General features: G+C 38.6%; 1 protein-coding gene across 2 annotated transcripts in view; it reads right to left on the reverse strand.

Moving 5' to 3' along the window:
- Positions 1-6,330: 6,330 nt before the first annotated feature.
- Positions 6,331-19,492, reverse strand: part of OTOL1 (otolin 1) — a 38,834-nt gene continuing 25,672 nt past the window's right edge. Inside the window, exons 3-7 of one of the 2 annotated variants that reach the window (XM_070403644.1) lie at positions 15,935-16,306; positions 12,762-12,851; positions 9,572-9,643; positions 7,645-8,587; positions 6,331-6,370 (exon numbers count right to left, since the gene is read on the reverse strand). In XM_070403644.1, coding sequence (XP_070259745.1) covers positions 7,689-8,587; positions 9,572-9,643; positions 12,762-12,851; positions 15,935-16,298 — 1,425 coding nt within the window. In that variant the 5' untranslated portion in view covers positions 16,299-16,306 and the 3' untranslated portion in view covers positions 6,331-6,370; positions 7,645-7,688. Of the gene's footprint in view, positions 6,371-7,496; positions 8,588-9,571; positions 9,644-12,761; positions 12,852-15,934; positions 16,307-19,492 lie in introns of those variants that run through there. The other variant, XM_070403643.1, reaches the window with a different exon arrangement.

Below are 19,492 nucleotides of genomic sequence, written 5' to 3' on the forward strand. Positions count from 1 at the left end.
TCAGGAAAAAAAGGGAGGGAAGCAGGGGAGGATCAGGTTTGTGGGCCCGCAGACACATTTCAGACACATCACCCTGTGAGGCGCAGCAAATGAGGCAGCAGCGAGACCAAGGCCACCTGCCCCGCTGCTGTCTTCTGACTGCTGATGTTGCCTTAATCATTGAGCCGATGCAATTTCCTGCCACTACCCCTCGCTATGGTCCACTGGGAGGCCTCATTTGTCACTGCCATTACCTTTCAGATCAGCAAAACATCCATCTTTCGTTAGGCTCTCATTCAGTGCCTTATTCAGGTGTATAGGAAGCTCATGGTCAGCGTGTCAATCCAATGGTCCTGGTGCTTAAATAGGAAGATGAAGTCCTGCAGTTTGATATATCAACTCTATTAATAGTGATTTAGAGGAAAGGGTGAACCTCAATCTCATTTCAAAGGAGTAAAACTTTATTTCATGTATCCTTTAGAAAACACTCTTTTTTGTATTTTTAAATACCAGATATTCCATAGAAAGACTTAAATCAAATGCATGACTCCAATTCAACCAACACACTCACCTCTGATACTACACTAAACTCAAACCAATCCTGATTTCACCTCCCCACTCATAAGCCTATCAGCAGAAAAGCTAATACCCCAAAAAGGGGTCTGACTCATATACAACATGCATTGTCTCTCATATTTGACTCAAATAAAGCTGGCTTTCTTATTTGATAAAGGTCTGTTTAGCACTTACTATGTACCAGACACAGTTCTAAGAGTTTTTGCAAGTATAAACTCATTCATAACACCCAATTCCCATTTTATAGATGAGGAAACCGAGGAACAGATAGAGTAGGTGTCTTACAAAAGTCACTTGGCTAGTAAATGAAGTTCTAACCCAGTGCTTTTGGTGCCTGAGTCTGTGTACTTAACCACTACAGTCAGACAACAGAGGTTCTTTGGATCTAAATATCAGGCCCAATGTGTTCTGAAAATGTTAATTAATTAACTAATTAGTACTTTCAGCCCTGACCCAGAGCAAAGGAGAGGTGTGTGTGTGTGTGTGTGTGTGTGTGTGTGCGTGTGTGTGTAGGTGGGGGTATGCACAGGTGTGAATGTGCAGTGAACAAGTGGTCCACAAAATTGTATCCTCTACCACTTTCACAGTTTACACCTCAAGGTCATCAGTTGGGTCTCCAGAGCAGATGTGCAAAGAGACTTTGAGATGCAAAATGTTAATGAGGAATCAACTGCTGTGGAGGGAAAAGGGAGGAGACAGAACTGGGCAGGGAAGAGATGAACTATAGTGAAATCCTAGCAAAGCATTGGCCAAATGGCAGAAGCTCTGTAGAGAGCATGGCCCATCCAGGTGACCAGCAAGGGCTAGGATGACCTGGCCTTTATCCACCTGCCTCTCTCGGTGACCAAATTTGGGCTGCCGTGGGAAGGGCATCACCTCAAAAGAGACAGCCCTGCAGCTGGGCAGACCCCGAAGGAGCTGAAAGCCAGAGGCTGTCTGCTGAGCACTGTGTCCTCAGAGGAGCATCTGGTTTTTCCTTAAAGGGGATCTGGGTGGCGCATCTCTGCATCTACCAAATTCAGAGTAAAAACCTAAGTCTTTACAATAGCCTATGAGTTCCACACACTCTGTCCCCCCACTACCTCTCTGACCTCACCCCACTTCCTATAGCCACTGACTTTTTACCAGGCGAGCTCCAGCCTTAGGGATACTGTTCTTGTGTTTCCCCAGCTTTCTCAGAGAGGACTTGCTTTTTTGCCTTCTTTACATCTTGGCTGAAATATTACATTCTTAGTGAGGCTTTTTCTGACCTGTATATTAAATCCCTCTCACTCCTCCCCCACCTACCCTGATCCTCCTAATCCCCCTTCCTGCTTTATTTTCCTCCATAGCATTTATCAGCTCCTGACATACTCTATAACTAATATCCTACAGAATGTTTATTCATTCTCTTCATAAGCTCTATGAAGAGAGAGGTTTTTCTCCCTGTTGTGCTCACTGATTTATCTTCAGCACCAAGAACAGTGCCTACCAGTCAGTAACCCTAAGTAAATGAATGACTGCACAGAGAGTATAAGAGTGAGGCTTCTGCCTCCTCGGCTCATTCCACAAGCTCAGGACAAGAGAGACACCTCCATGCACTTCCCTCTTCAGCATATGCAAAGCTCTCGTGCCATGTCCATTAGATGCAGTATGATTCTTATAATTCAAATAACAATCAACATTCTTTCATTTTAGTTCCTAAAACAATTAAGCACTTCTATTAAATTTTTCCACTGAATTCACATGGATTGTACACTAGACTGATCAGAGTGTCCAAATACAGTCTCATTCTCAGCACTGAACTGGTTTTGCCTGCAGTTTGACATGAGGCCCAGTCCAGTCTTGCACCCCCTGCTCAGCTGTCAGTGGATTCTTGTTCTTCTCATCCCCATCCCCACTTGGGGTGGTCGCCTTGAGAAATTAGGCTACTACTGTTCTTTTCCCATTACACCAGTTTTCACCAGCCAAGCTTTTTCGTAAACTCTGCCCTGCTCCGCTAGTTAAGGGTGGAGTTCATGGTTCCACAACTGTCACACTGGTGTCTTTGGCACATTGTCTAACTGCTCCATGCTTCTGTGGTCTCACTTGGCACATATCACTTAAGGCTCATTGAACACACAAAGCTCAGTTCCTGACACATTGTCCCCCTCTCATAGCTGTTTCTTACTGCAACCCCGTAGAAGCCAGATTCTTAATTGTGAAGTAGAGGTTACTGTTTTATTTACATTGCAACAGACTTGTTGGTTGGCTTTTGTTTTAAGATAAAAACCAAAAGCAAAGGTAGTCTGCGAGCACCATCTTATGGAGAGATCTACAACTACTACATCAGTTTGGACCCTATCAATCTTTACTCACTGAACACATATTGACTGTCCTGGAGCTAGCTAGGGATAGAGCGATAAACAGACAAAAATCCATGGAACTCACCTTCCAATGGGAAAACAGAAAACAAAGAAGGTCAGTATGTGAACTACAGCACTTTAGATGGTGGTGAGTGCGATTAAAATTGAGTGGTCAAAGAACACCTTACTGAAAAGCTGATGTTTAAATAAAGGCTTCAGAGAGAGAAAGGAGTCAGTCATGAAGTTATCTTGGTAACAGCCATTAAGATAGAAAGGCACATACAAAGCCTTGAGTGGAAACATGCCCGGTGAGTTTGAGGAACAGCATTGAGGGCAATGCCCAGGGCAAGCATGGAGGAGATGGCAGGAGAGGAAGTGGGAAGGGGAGCAGAGGCCAGGTCACATGAGGCCTCTCTCATCATAGTAAGGATTCGGCTTCTATTCTAGATGAGATGGGAGCTTCAAGAGGCTTTGAGCAGAGGAATAAAATGATCCAACTTCCTTTTAACAGAATTGCTTTGATTGAAGGGGTCAGGGCAGAAATAGGTGATACTCTCATATCATGCTTTAGACCCAAGCAAGAGGGTTCCCTGTCCTGGGCCCCATGCTTTAGGAAGTCTTGCAAAAAACAAACAGACAACATGTAAATTTATGATGACGCCCAGGGCACCTTTATTAGAAATTGGGCTCAATTCTGCTACAGCACAGACTGCAGTCTAACCAGTAACTCCGATGACTAGCATCTTCCAGGCCCCGGGGAAGCTCTTCTCCAGGCCTCCTGCCCTGTGCACCTCAAACAGAAGGTGATTGCCTCCAAATGCCATCACAACCAGTGGGCTGCGCTGCTGCAAACGTGGCAGATAGACACTGCTCTGGTGTGTGGGGAGGACTGGAACAATGGATGTGCTTAATTAAGAGAAGTACAACGGCACTTATCTACCTCCTCTTGGAGAGCACAAATGCCTCAGTTGTGCTGAGCATTCATTTTCATGCTTTTCATTATGTTATAGTTCATCATTCTTGAGTTACTCATGAATTTCCCAGTGTTGGCAATAGTTACAGACTTAATGGCTAAACATATTAAACAATTCATATCTCTCTAAATTTGTATTTATGCAGGTCCAGACTGAAAATTCCTGATTGATCTAGATTTTAGAGTGTTATTTTAAAAGATGGTGGAAATGACAACATATGTGATCATAGTTTGTATAATGAAATTTAAATATTTTGCAATATTGTTTACAATGGTGATAATATATCCTATGCAACCCCAATGACAATATTTGAACATGATATGTAAAATTCATGGTTCATTTCCAAACCTGATTGCTAGTTCAGCAGAACAATTTCTTCAAATTGAAATTAAATTTTAAAACACAATGTTCAAATATAATGATTCAACAAAAGTGGTCTAATTTGAAAAAATACTGTCCATGGAATATAAACTATGTAGAAATTTTAATTATGAAAACATATAGTATTTTTCTGAAATTAACTTTTTAAAAATAACATCTATAGGATAAATAGCTAATAATTCATGAATATCTTTCTTTTATTACTCATCCAAATACCACCTGCCTATGAATAGAATTCTCAGACATGCACAATTGCAATTTTGATATTTTGTTTACTGTCAGTCATACAAAAAGTAGATTATTTTTACTTTTTCAATATGAAAGCATACATTAATGTAGGAGGACAGAAAATATTTTAAATAACTATTTGTTAGCTTAATTCATAGATTTAAAAAATTTAAATATATGTAATGTTGGATCCCATTTGTATTTTAACCCTAGGCCCCTTGTGTCTTACTTGGGTGGATCCAATTTGGACATTACTGCAATAAATAATTCAGGTAATAAATAATGTTGGCTTGACTGGGATGATGGAAGCAGACATGTGTGAAGTCATCCAATTTTAGATACCTTCTCAAGAAAGAATCAAAAGGATTTCCTGACAGGTTGGATTTAAGTATGAAATGGAAAAATCAAAGACAGGTTTCTGGTCTGAGCAACCCCAGAAGTGGTGGTCATTCTGTGAGTTAGGGCGGGATCTGGGAGGAGCAGCTTGGGGGAAATTTCAGAAGCTTGGTTTTTCATTTTAAGTTCGAGAGGTCAGTTTAACTCTATCAGTTTAATACTCAGGGCATTCAGGGGAGAGGTCTGTATATCTGACAGACATTAGGGTAGGGGTAGGTAGGGGCTGTATTCAAATCCTGGAAATGAGGGTCACTCCTTAATTTTGTGCTTTCAATAATAAGGGAGACATGATATAGTTGAAAAATGGAGCATTGTTGTGCTACTTCCCCTCATAACAAAAAAAAAGTGCCATAAAAAACCAAGAAGCCACCCCCCCGCCCAAAGCCACTTTAAAGGCTATGAACGTCTTTGCTGTGGATACCCCAAAAAAGTTCACAATTAGCCACCAATCCTGGATCCTAACCCTAAGCCCTTAACTTCAGGCTTCCTATAAATGTTTACTACAAACACATGTGGTGTCATAAATTCTTCATAGAAATTGCTGCTCCCTTACTGGTCCTCTGTCCAACTGCCTTTTATATCATAATGTGGTTTTCTCTTTCATCTTCCTAAGTTTGTTGGCTCTTGTCCTCCCCAAATCCCTTCAATCCAATAATGGAAAAGGCATAAGAAAAAATATATATATGTATGTATATATTTATACATATATAGTGTGTCCCAAAATTCACGCAAGAAGTAATTTTGATAGAAAACACAGGTTTATAATTAAAAATTGTAAATTTTTTATTGATTCATAAAGTATGCAGTGTAGGGTTATGTATGGAATAGCACATCAGGTAAATGGCCTCCACAGCTTTGCTGGCACATACGCAAAGCCGTGGTCTTCATTGGTCTTCATTGTCCCTGCTCCTGGGCCATAATTGGTACTTGGTAATGCTTATCAAATTGAAGGGATTGAAATCAAAGGGCAACAGATATTAGAATCTTATTCAATAAACCAAGTAAAATTAAGCTTTTATTTTTTTGTTGTTGTTGTTGTTAATGCTCACGCAAAATTCAAATCTTGCGTGAATTTTGGGACACCCTATATATGCATACAAAGAGAGAAACAAAAGTTTGTTTATATTCTATTTAATATATTTATATTATATTTATATTATATTTATCTCTTAATATATATATATATATATATATATACTAAAAGAGAAACAAAACTTTAAGTTTCTGAATGTCTTTGATACCCAAGCCTCAAAATGGAAAAGGAAAATTTCTAAGTGCAAGCATCACTGATTTAATCATGTGGCTTATCTTATTCTCCCTCTGACAAATACAGGAAAGCCTCCACTAAGCAATATTACAGTCTAAATAGAGAAAAACTGCTGAAGGAAGGGAAAATGTCAAGAGGGAACTTACCCCCGCCTGCTAGGTAGTCTTCGGATAAGAAACTAACACCATGTTCCTAAAATGGGCATCCTACACGAGGCTGTTCCACTGGATGTTATTTGATGAGTCCTATATGCAAAGTAAACATGGGATTCTTGGATAAAACAAAATTATATTTCTGTTCTGTGGGAATGTCAGGGAACATGGACTTGCTTTATGAATTTCTAAGACGGAGATACAGGAGATAGCATTTCCAACATTTGTTTGATGCAGAACCAACTTTTTCCCCAGTAACTCATAATAATAACTTCCAGAAATGGCTTTCCTCTAAACACATATTTGAGATTCTCATATAGAGAGAGAAGTTGAAAAGTGAATGATGCTTGTCAAAGTCTGTCTGTCTGGCAGAACAAAACCAGGAAGTTCCCCAGTTCCCCATCACCCACTCCCTGATTTGACTCACCGAGATTTGTAAATCTGCCTAACTACATGCCTTCTTCAACCAATTTCCATTTAGATTCAATAAATTCACTTCTTCAAATATGAGGCTGTTGAATTATTCTATATTCACGTTATTAAATATTCTCATTGCAAGTATATTCCCAAATACCCACTTGTTCCACTAGTGTTATCACTGAATAACAGGAATTAATTATGGAGATGATGAATCCAAAGAATTTATCCAAATGGAATGTTCTTCCATGAAGAAAGGGCTCAGTAATGATCTACTTTTACTCTTGAGTCTTTGGGGGACATTCACTTCTTCTAAACACAATAATTTGGTGAATAGCTGGGTCTTTGTTATGACTGAATTTAGCAATATCTTCATTAACTTTCTTTTTACCTTTTACCCAACACATAAGTCCATATAATACAGGTGTTTTATGAGCAAATCTTTACACACTGATTAATTTTAAAGATATTTTAGCTAGTCATTAACATTCTTTCTGTGTATTCTTCCAGAATTAATCTAATATGGGAAGAGTTCCATTTAGTTGGAAGGCAACCTTTCTAACAGAATTGGAAACTTTTGAGTGATACCTGCCCATCATGATAGATCAGCTATTTGCCTCACATTCATACAGAAAATAGTTGCACACATTTATGTGAGATATAGAAGATATTTACAATTTATTAATTACAAATCTCATTTCTATTTTTGTATACAAACATTAATTACTTAAATGGCTTGAGAAATGCCATTATAATCAAATGAAAAAACTATCTACTAAGTTAACAGACATATGCTCTCAAATACAGATAGATAATTATTTTTTAAAAACATGATGCCTTAAAATAGCACTAGCAGTTGACACTAAGTGACATCATTTTTTCTGTATTATTTTTATAGTCATGAAAAAATAAGGAAAGTTATTTTTTTCAATAGCGCTATTCTCTGTTACCTGACTTATTTCACTCACTCCAAACTACAGTGTTCAGCACAAGTTCATGGTGAAATTCCAGGCGTTTCCTCTGGGTACAAAAGGAACCCAGTGAAAATGCTGTCATCCTCAGCGCTGACATACACTCCATTCCAATCTTTGGACACTTCCAGCCAGACTTGGTCCCCTGCACTTAACCTCAGGATGATGAGGAGAGAGGCCTGGTCTATTTCATGACCATAGAGCGTTTCTCTGGACTTGAACTGCTTCTTATTCCAGGCTACCAGGCTGATCCGAGCTGGCCGGCCACTCACTGTGACATGGTAGGAAAACACATATGCCCCAGGAATGCTACAGTTAAATTTCCCAGTGACAGGGCTGTAATTCCCTTGGTCGTTATAGAAAACCTTGTCAAATTTGATAGGGACATTGGGAGGAGGGAAAGGCTTTGATAAAGCAGCACTGAAAGCCGACCGTGGGACTCTGGTCATCTCCCCCTTGGAACCTTTGAGGCCCCGAGAACCCTTCTTCCCAATAGATCCTCGGACCCCTTTGCTCCCAAGCTCACCCTTGGGCCCCGCAGGTCCCACCAGACCAGGAGGGCCTACAGCTCCCTTTTCTCCTTTAGCCCCTGGGTCACCTCGGGCTCCAGGTAGGCCCTCTGGGCCACTTCTGCCTTCCATCCCAGTATCGCCTTTGCTACCTTTTTCTCCTTTCAGCCCCACCTCACCTTTTTCCCCCTTTCCTCCCCTCTCCCCAGAGTTCCCACAGTAGCCCTTCTCCCCCCGGTCCCCCTTCTCTCCCTTGGCCCCAGGCTCTCCATTCAAGCCTGGAGAGCCCACAGCCCCTCGGTCTCCTTTGTCTCCTTTGGTAGCATTGACAGACGTGTCCCCCTTGGAGCCTTTTTGTCCTTTCACTCCCGCCAGTCCGCTGTCTCCTTTAGCCCCTTTAGGACCAGGTCCACCTGAAATGAAAAATTAAAATAATGTTTACAGACCACATATGCTATGAACAATATGCTATTATCACAGAGCTCACAAAATAGAAACAAATCCTACTACCTGGGACTGGAAACCTGGCTCTTTATAAAATATATATATATGTATATTTTGTTATATATATATATAATGTTATATATGTATATAATATATATGTATATATTATTATATATGTATATAATATATATATATTATTGATTTTAGAGAAGAAGGGAGAGGGAGAGAGAGATAGAAACATCAATGATGAGAGAGAATCATTGATTGGCTGCCTCCTGCCACACCCCACACTGGGGATTGAGCCGGCAACCCGGGCAGGTGCCCTGACCAGGAATCGAACCGTGACTTCCTGGTTCATAGGTTGATGCTCAACCACTGAGCCACGCCAGCTGGGCTGGAAAGCTGGCTCTTGCCTCAGTAATGGTTGTGGGAGGAGTCTCTTGCATGGAGCCACTCACATCAGCACCTGTCTCATAAGGGGAAGAGTTCACACTACCTAAAAGTAATAGCTTGTATTTTGATCTCATGTATCTAGTTCTATTTATTTATTTTTTACTCTTAAGATAATAAAGGGTAGTAAAACTATAGTTGCTCATTTTTTCCATTATAGTTTGCATTTTGGCCCAATCCAAGTGTTCTCTTACAGCTCCATATTCTCCATCCAAACCCAAGCCTTTCAGGCAAAGAAACTAAAACCCAGAAAGATGCAAAAATCTTTCCCCAAAGACAGCTAGGAAGAGGGACAGAGCTCAGATGCCTTTATCTAGTCTCCAAATTTCAGCTCAGTACTCACACTCCAGCATACCAATACACTGAATTATTAGAAGAGGCATAGCAATTCATATACCCCTCTTATCTCCTCATAACTTGGAATACAAATAGGAAGAAAATCAAGGACTATACTTCACACATGATATAGTTCATACTCTACAACAGGAATATTTACACCCTACCTGGCTCTCCGGGTTTTCCTGGGTATCCCGGAACTCCACTTGTTCCCTGGTCCCCACGTTCTCCCTTAAGTCCTAAAATGATGCCAAGATTAACTATCTTCCAATTATATTAGTTATGATAAAACTAACATCCATTTCACAGCCACCTCACATTCCGATGCTTCCTTTACCAAAATGTGTAAGAGTAAAACAATATGGTTGGGGCAGTGAACACACAATACAACATACAGATGATGTATTTTAGAATTGTACACTGAAACCCACATAATTATATTAACCAATGTCATCCAAATAAACTCAATAAAAATACTAAATAAATAAAGTAAAACAATATGGGAAAAGGTTATTGAGCATCATTAGCAATATTTTATTCCAATTGATGGTAAATCATTTAAAGCAGATTTGGGGGTAGCACCAATTTCTCCAAACAGAACTCAGTTTTCCATCAGTTTTCCCACAGCTCTTCAAATCTTTCACAAAACTCAAAACATGCAGTCTTTTGTTACAGATGTGTGCGTTTGTTTCTTTCCTATTATGAATTTTGAACGAATAATATATATAGATTAAAAAAAAACAAAACCCGTCCAGGAAAAAAATATAGTGTCCTTGACATAGAGCAGTGGTTCTCAACCTGTGGGTCGCCACCCCTTTGGGGGTTGAATGACCCTTTCACAGGGGTCGCCTAAGACCATTGGAAATACATATATCATTACATATTGTTTTTGTGATTCATCACTATGCTTTAATTATGTTCAATTGTAACAATGAAAATACATCCTGCATATCAGATATTTACATTACGATTCATAACAGTAGCAAAATTATAGTTATGAAGTAGCAACAAAAATAAATTTATGGTTGGGGGTCACCACAACATGAGGAACTGTATTAAAGGGTCGCGGCATTAGGGAGGTTGAGAACCACTGACATAGAGCATTAAGGAAAGCCAATTTTTATTTTGTTCAGAAAATTTTTCATATACTCTTTGGACAAATTATAGAACTGTGGCAGCTTGTACTTCAAAAAAAATTTGAATCTGGGTTTTTAGATATTTGCCATATTACCACAAAATGGACTTTTATCCTGGGCCTGGCTGAAGCCCAGTCCTCTTAGAGCTGCCACACTAGACTTATTTTAATTGCAAATGAGAAGAGCAACAATAATGGTAAGAATGACAGCTGACTCTTACTGATCATCTACCTTGCACCAGGTAATATTCCAAGCTCTTAACATGATTTTATAATTTAATCTAGCCTTTTAAATTTAATGTTAATTTTTATTTGATATTAACACAGCCTCTCATATAACAGGGAACTTATACAACAGAGCAATTTCACCAATTAGGACACTTTTCATTTAAGAAAGTTTATAGCACCTCCCTTTAAAAACTGCAGGACAGATATTTTTGTCACCACTTTTATCACAGAGAAAACTGAGGTACAAAAAAATTTAGAAATGTGTACAGAGTTGAACATGAATGCATATTACAGTGGTTGGCATTGATTTACCAATCACATTATTTATATAAAACTAACATTTGTTGTTTCATTTTTGTCAGGAAAAAAAAATCCCAAGTCAAATTAAAAGTCATGAGAGGAAACTCCCCGAAATTTCACAAGAGCAACTGCTGAAATCTCACCATAAGCCGTTCGGCAGAGCTTTCTAAGCAGCCAGCTCCTCTATTACCATTCCACATAAAGCTTAGAGCTTGGAAATTAACCCTTTGGCCATCAGGAAAATGTGCCTGCATTTGGAGGGAACGCAACCCTGAATGGATGTGAAGGGCCACTTCTGTTTCCAGTTCTTGTCAATACTCATATACTGAGCCTTATTACAGTGATTCTGGTTCTCAAGTTCACTTAGGGATTCTAACTGCTTACACTGGGTTTTACTCAATCAGGGTGTGATGAGCCAGAATGCAGTCGTTCAAGCTATTTATTTCTTTTCAACTTTAGCCCTTAACTAAGAGTCTAGACTGGAAGTAAAAGGAAAGTGGAGTTGCCAAGCCACAGACTGGCTGAATGAATTTCTACTTTTGATCCTTCATCAAAGCTTATTCTTAAGAACCTTATCTTATGATACCTCCCTGTTTTTTTCTTCTACTTCCAGAAGTCTAGCTTCCAAAATGTATGAATCACTGGGGAGGTTCATAACTCATCTTTATTTCACAGGGTTTTCTGCTGACATAATTCAGCCACAAAAGGATTAAATGTTTCTGAGAATGAAAATCGCCTAGCTGACAAGTGTGAAGCAGCTCCCTCTTACCTTAGCCTCTTTTCTGAGTAATTACTTCACTGAACGTTCTACTAGAAATGAGTTAGGCAGCTCCTGAGCCATGTGGAGGGTGATGTATAGATGATATTAGGTCTTTTGACATGTGACACTGAGGCTAAAACATTTACCTTGATGGATAGATGGTAGTTTTACAAGCTGGCGGTATTCACTGAGGAATTTCTAAATGTCCCAGTGAATCTGTAACCTTCCCTCAATACCTGATGCACTTACAGAACCAGGGATTTCCCAGGAAGGATGCCCTCTTTACTGATATCTGTGGAATTATAGAATTCCTGAGCTGGAAAAGATTTATGAAACACCCTTAACTACAAATCTATTTTGAAAGTAAATAGGGTATAAAGAGATATCTAGTCTATTCCCCTCAATTTTCAGATGAGGTAAAGTTATGAGGTCACTGTTGTGTGGTTGATTTCTTCCATTTGAATTCAGTTCTCTTCCCACCATTGACACTGCCCCCGATTTGAGTGTGAGCCAAAGGATAGGTCATAGTTACCTTAGCAGGCAGGCTATCCACCTCAAGGGAATAGGATTGCCTGCTCCAGTTAGTTCTATCTAGTATGAAATTAATTTGCATCCTGAGAAAGAGTTCACATGAGAATATATTGGGAAGGACCCTGCCCCGGCACTGGGTCAGCTGGGAGGCCAATGAGAGATAGAAAATTGTGTGTGTGTGTGTGTGTGTGTGTGTGTGTGTGTGATATGTTACCAGGCAAGTTTAAAATTTCTCAAGTGGCTATTTATAAAGTTGACATTTTTGTATCAAATATAACTTGCAATATGCTTAAGCAAATTTGACTCACCTGCAAGAATCTGGTATTTACATAGCAAATTGCTGTCCTAAAAATGATGCAGAACATCCCTTGAGTTTTGACATGAAATGAATATAATTACCTACCCTTCTCTCCTTTCTGGCCTTTTGGACCCTGGGGCCCAATGATTCCTGGTGACCCTGGGACCCCCATATCACCAGTCTTTCCCTTAGGACCTGGAAAAAAGAATTTAAAACCATCAAGGTTAAGAAGAATTCTCTTTCAAAATTCATTAGTTCGGGGGGTGGAGGGGGATCAGTCCTCATATTAATACTAGTGACTATCAGTGTCCTAATGATAAAATCTGGATGAGAATAACTATTAGAGAGTCCTAAGGACAATATTTATGTCTCATTTACAATTCTGTACTACCTGAATAGATAAATTGAGCACATTAGTACTTGTCCCTGGATTTGTGGCAGAGATCTAATAATTCAGAGAAGCAGTGCTATATCAAACAAGAACAGAATGATTACCTGACTCTTGACCTCACGTGGACCACACTTTCAAATTTTGAGTAAAACCACAATACCTAGCACTTTTGGTTTTCCGGCTTATTCACTTTACCTATTCACTCAGGAACTATTGCTGAGGCTTCCTATAAACCAAGCACCCCACTTAGGGGTAAAAATCAGCCATCAACATTCCAGGAGTCCCTAGAACAAACTGATGGTTACCAGAGGGGGTGGGTGGAGAAATGGGCAAAAGGGAAGGAGCTTAAAATGCACAAACTTCCAGTTATAATTTAAATTAGGAGGATGTAATGTACAGTTAAAAAAGAGTCAATAATATCATAACTATGTACAATGACAGGTGGTTACTAGAATTCAGAAGGTGTATAAATGTTGAATCACTGTTGAAACTTCATAATATAATATTACATGGCAACTATAAATTTTTTAAAGATTCATACAAAACTTTTAAAATTTTTCCAGCAATCCCTACCCTCATGGAGCTGAGAGTCCATGAAAGATAAACATTAAACAAATAACCACACAAATAAATAAAAATTGCTAACCTGTAGTTAGTGATATAAAAAAATCAGAGGAGACAGCCCTAAGATTACAGTGGTTCTCAACCTTCTGGCCCTTTAAATACAGTTCCTCATGTTGTGACCCAACCATAAAATTATTTTCGTTGCTACTTCATAACTGTAATGTTGCTACTGTTATGAATCGTAATGTAAATATCTGATATGCAGGATGGTCTTAGGCGACCCCTGTGAAAGGGTCGTTCGACTGCCAAAGGAGTCGCGACCCACAGGTTGAGAACCGCTGCCTAAGAAGATGACATAAGCTAAGACCCAATGAACAAATTAGAATATGAGTAACTTTATTCAAGTTATTTAATGATGCTCTGATACTAGATTTTTAACTTTTTTTAAAAAAAAAAGTTGTGTTTTTTTAAAACATTGGTAATGTCAAAATAAACATCTCTGTAGTAATCTCAAAAACAGGAACCTATCAGGCTCAGACTATTTCATGAGGTAGAAAAAGACTCCTCGATCAGCTAACTGAAAAAATAAACTTATTGAGCACTTATTCTATTCTAGGCACCACACTGAGTCCTTATAGGTATAAACTCATTCAGTTGTCTTGATGACTATGCGGTTGGAATAATTTTTATCTCATTTTACTATTTTGGAAACTGAGACTTACAGAAGTAGTGAAGTTTCCCCAACGTAATTTCATGATAGCCTCAACATGCTGAGCTCCTAAGCTCTCTGCTCTTTTGCAGAACAAGTCAGACGAAGACACATGAGCATCCTGGGCAAACTAATGACTTGGCACACTTTGGAATATTTGTCATGTGTGTTTACAGGAGGGGCTGAGCTCTGAGAACAACGCAGCTAAATCCACCCCTGGGTAAAACACAAGCTTTGATGTTACAGACCCACAGTGCAGAAGACTGTTTAGCAACCAGCTGTGTTTACTTGGCCATGCCCTTGGGGGTTTTCACTCCCACGCAGCATGCCAACCAGATATGATACTAAGAAAAATTCTGGTAAATATAATTTTCTCAGTCTCATTATGTTTCCAATAATGTTTTAGCAACCCTGAACTCAGTGCCCCAGACCACAGCCCAGCTCCTTGACCCTCTTATTTCAGGTCTACATAAATATTGGGCACATTTCCCAAAAGGTTCCTACAACAGATGAAATGAATGGAAAGCTTAATGAGGATGTGTAAGTCCCGATTTCATAACTTTAAATTCTTCAAGCAAGATACAACAAATATTTATATGTAATTTTTTTCAGGGAATAGTGAATTTGCACTTGGCATGTTGATCTCATTTTTACCTTGAGTTCTCTGCTATATGACATGTAAAAGCTGAAATACATTACAATAAAACTGAGAGTGTATTCATAATGTATATATGAAAGACATCTGAAATTTTGAAATATGTAATCATGACGTTCAATGGAGAAAATCGCCGGGCAAGAATTCGGTGTTGACTCAGAATTTCAATGAGAAGCAAGCTGAATCCTGGCTTTATTCTCCACCTCACAGGCATTCCACTTCTAATCCTAACTACAAATAGCACTCCCAAATCCCATCAGTCAGCACACCGTCTTGTGAGATAACAGAATTTTCATTTTCCCTTTTTACATAGGCATTAGTGAAAAGATTGTACTGGTAGTGGGCCTGTGTACCTTGAAGAGCTACACACCTGTGCTGGGGCTGGTAGACCTGATCTCTGCTCTAACCAACATTGCCCAACAGAAGTTTCCACAGTGATGGAAATGTGTGTCTGTGCTGCCCAACAGGTTAACCATTGGCCATATGTGGCTAGTCTGACTGAGGAACTGAATTTTAATCTTATTTAATTTTTTAAAATTTATCTTTATTGTTGAATGAAAGTATTACAGATGTCCCCTTTGTTTTTGTTTTTGCTTTTGTTGTTTTCCACTGATCCCCTCCACCCCACACCTTCCCCTCCCAGGCCTTTACCGCCCCATTGTCTGTGTCCATGGGCTATGCATATATGCAGATAAGTTTCCCTGTTAATCACTCCCCACCCACCCATCCACCCCGCCTTCTTAATTTTAATTTTAATATTTTTAATAGCTATGCAGGAGAGTAGTGGCTACCACTTTGGGCTACACAGGATCCATTTTCATTTGTCACAAGTTACACCTAGGCCTATCGCCATTTTCATGACAATGTAGAAAACCCCTGGGGCAATTCCACCTCCAATCCGCCTCTCAACTCTAAGGATGTAAAGGAGAGAAATGTATTTTTCATATATTTTCAAATACCTGGATTTCCAGTCTCTCCGGGTTCTCCTTTCTGCCCTGGTGCAGATGAACAACAATCACAGCAATTCAAAAAGAAATCGGCCGTATCCAGAGTGAAGTTTTCAAAGGGGAAGAGAGTGGCAGTGCCAAAGGTAGAATCTTGGACCAAGGGGTCAGGGGTTGGTTCTGCCATTTCAGCCACTTCTGTGAAGGGTGTTTCTTCTTCTCCTGGAGGTAAGCCACTGGATGGCTTTAAACCCTCCAGCATCTCTTTTCCCTCAGATTTCTTCGTAAATTTGATATATGGCGTCGTCTTTGCTATTGCATCCATATCAGCAATAGCCAAAATAATTAAAATAACACAAAGCCAAGACAACATCCACATAATTGAGGCTGGAAGAAAGAAGGGGAATATATACACATATTACATTAGAAGTAATGAAAAGTAATATAAATATGTACTTATGTGAGAGAAATCTGTATATATATGAACCATAAGAATGAAAAGTATAATATTGAATGATATTTGTATGTATTTTATATGAAGAAGTGTGCTTGAATCACAATATTTTATTTACTTAAAGTATTTCTTATAAAGAACATTTGGCTTCAATTCTCCTCTCTGGTTCTTTTCTTTGTATTACATGTTCTAAAATATTGTTCTTAGTCATTCAAATGATCTTGCCAAGTAGCAAACATGATCTATAACAAATGTAACATGACTTAATAGCTCAGATACCCTGTGGAAAACAAATATGTGTGATTTCCTGACTGACCTCACTCAGATTTATAGAAATCAAATATATTTGTATTAGAGAAAGATGAAAAATATTGAGCTGAATAGTTTATTCCAGCAAACTCATTTATTTCAAGAAAAAAATACAATTGAAATAGTCCTTATATCTAATAGGGATAATGATCCTGTTGTGAGAGAAAAATTTTAGCCTCTGTTGTAATAAATGAAGAGAGCAAGAGAGTGAATAAAAAAATCATAAATTTAAATATGTGCTATGTTCTTAGATTCTTCACATGTCATTTCCTTTTCCAATTCTTTGCTTTACAATTCAAGGAACATTTTTTCCTGAAAACTCACATTTGTCTTTGTATTATTTTAATAGGGCAAACAGTGGTTATTCTTATTAGGGCTTTTATCACTGCTCAAAGTGATATAAGGTTCCCAATGAAGTGAAATTTTGGTAGTTCATAGTATTTCATTCCCCAGCAACTCCCAACATTCCAGTGGCTGCTAATAAGAGATCCAGGGTGAAAAGTGAATGTTTTTTTAATTGGAGAAGGAAGTAGTAGTTAGGATAAGTAGTAAAAAAAAGTAAAGAGAATGGAAATAAAAATAGTAATAACACCTCCTACTTATAGAGCCCTTTCTATGAGTACAGTCCAATCAATTTTCAACATAGCTCTGCCAGGTAGCTGACACATTATCATTCTCCTTCTCAGAGGAGAAAAGTGGCACCAAGAAGTTACAGACCTTGTTCAAGATCACAGGAAGTTACAAATTCAGAACTTAAATCCAGGTCTTTTTAATTTCAAAGCCTCAACCCTTTCCCATAAATCATGTGGCATTTATAAGGGGGAGATTAAAAAACAATAAATCCAAGGGTAGGATAAGTGGAAGAGCTCTGGAGAAGACCCATATAAATCAGAACAGATGAGAAAGGACAAAGGTAGAATACGGCACTTCTAAAATCATACAAAAAAATCCCAAAATGCTAACTTTTCTTCAGCCAATCTTTATTGAATATTAACAATGCCACAAGCACTGAGAAATTATATGTGATCTCTGTCAGGGAGTTTACAAGGTAGTAGGAAAGATGATGAACAACAAAAGCAAAGAAGGAAGTATGAAGGGCAGATGATCACATTGCATCCCTCCAAATACAGACCCTGCACCCTCACTGTCCTCACCCTGGCAAGGAAACATGGTTACTAAGCATCAGCCAGCCAAACCGAGCCTCAACAAAAACCAGACAACAGAAATATTCTGTTTCAGTATAAAACAATTAAACTTTCATTAGCTCACACAATTGTATTCAATGAAACATTCATTTGTTCAACAAACATTTATTTGAGCATCTAAGAAGTGTCAGGTCCTGTGCTAGGTCATAGAATATAAAGAAAAGTAAAACCCGGCCCAATCTCTAAGGATCTTATCTGCAGTAACCATCAAAATAAAGCAAATATCCAACATGCAAACTATCCAAAGAGAAATATTGGTAACTTTGAACTCCTCGCCACTTAGCTGTAAGAATTCAAGTTTACAAAATGCAGAGTCTTAATGCTCTAAGACATTGCTTTGGTTCTCTTAAACAAATGAGGTCATGCAAAAGCACATCTGTGTTATTAGTCTATGCATACAAAGTATTATTGATCCTAAAAATATGTTGTGATAGCCTCCTCATAAACCAGTCCTAAGATGGCAAATAAGAGGTAGACTTTGGGACAGGAAGAGAAAGGAAACTAACATAGAGAACACAGCAGGCATCGTGCAAGTATTATAATGCAATTACATCACACATGAACTATGCAAAATAAGATTTACTTTGCCCATATAATGGATTATAAAACTGAAGCATGGAGGGATTAAGTAACTTGCACAAGATCACAGAGTTAGTAAGCAGTGGAGCTGGGGTTAAAGCTTAGATCCCTTTAACTCTAAAGTCAGTCCATGCACATATCCACATGCTGCCTGGGGATTACGGGGTGATAAGAGATGCTGAAGAATGAACTGAGTTGGATACTTCATGGAGCTCTACTCTAGGCCATTTGATGAGAGAAAGTGGTTTCCACAGATAGGAAGCAAGAATGTAAAAATGGCAGACATGAAGAAGAGGAGAGATGAGAAGTCTGGTTCTGACTTTATTTTGACAGTGGAACATACAGACATAGTTATAGAGGGAACATAGCACATCTGACAGGCGAGTGGAAGGCTACAGAAAGGAATAAACAGAACTAACCAATATTAGGAAAGTGTTCAGCATCCCTATTTGGGGTGCGCTTTGTTCTCATACATGTTTTCTTTGCATTGTGGCTTCCTGCTTCCCAGTTTAAATAAAAATGTTAAAGGATAATGTAGTCAGTACTTTAAGACCATGAAGGGGCTCCCAAAGAATTTGGATATGAAGAAAGCATGAAGCCCTTTGAAAAACAGTGGAGCAAATCTTGACAGCAACCTGACTGACAGTGCATATATATCATTAATTTTTCATTGAAAAAATTTGTCATGTTTGTGTAAAAACATAAAAACATAGACAAAAATTCTATGACTCAAGCAAGTAAGGACTTCTGACCAAATTTTAAGTCACTATAACAATAAAACATAACTCCAATATTAAGTCTGAAGTTTAATGCAGGTATAAATTTTAACAGAGGTGTTAGAAGTGAAGAGCTAAAAGGAAGTTTAGGTTCATAATCAACCTAAATGCAGTAAGCCCTTTTACTCATCCTAAAGGTTGCCTATACTGTAAGCATTTAAAGAACAGAAAGTTAGATCTCTTTTTTGGGGGGTGGGGGGGAATCCATGTTACTAGCATAATATTTGCAAATAATATATTCCATAAACCC

This window comes from Myotis yumanensis, unplaced genomic scaffold, assembly GCF_028538775.1.
Source record: "Myotis yumanensis isolate MYYU_CA2020_CCGP unplaced genomic scaffold, mMyoYum1.0.hap1 SCAF_2, whole genome shotgun sequence".
Lineage (NCBI taxonomy): Eukaryota > Metazoa > Chordata > Mammalia > Chiroptera > Vespertilionidae > Myotis > Myotis yumanensis.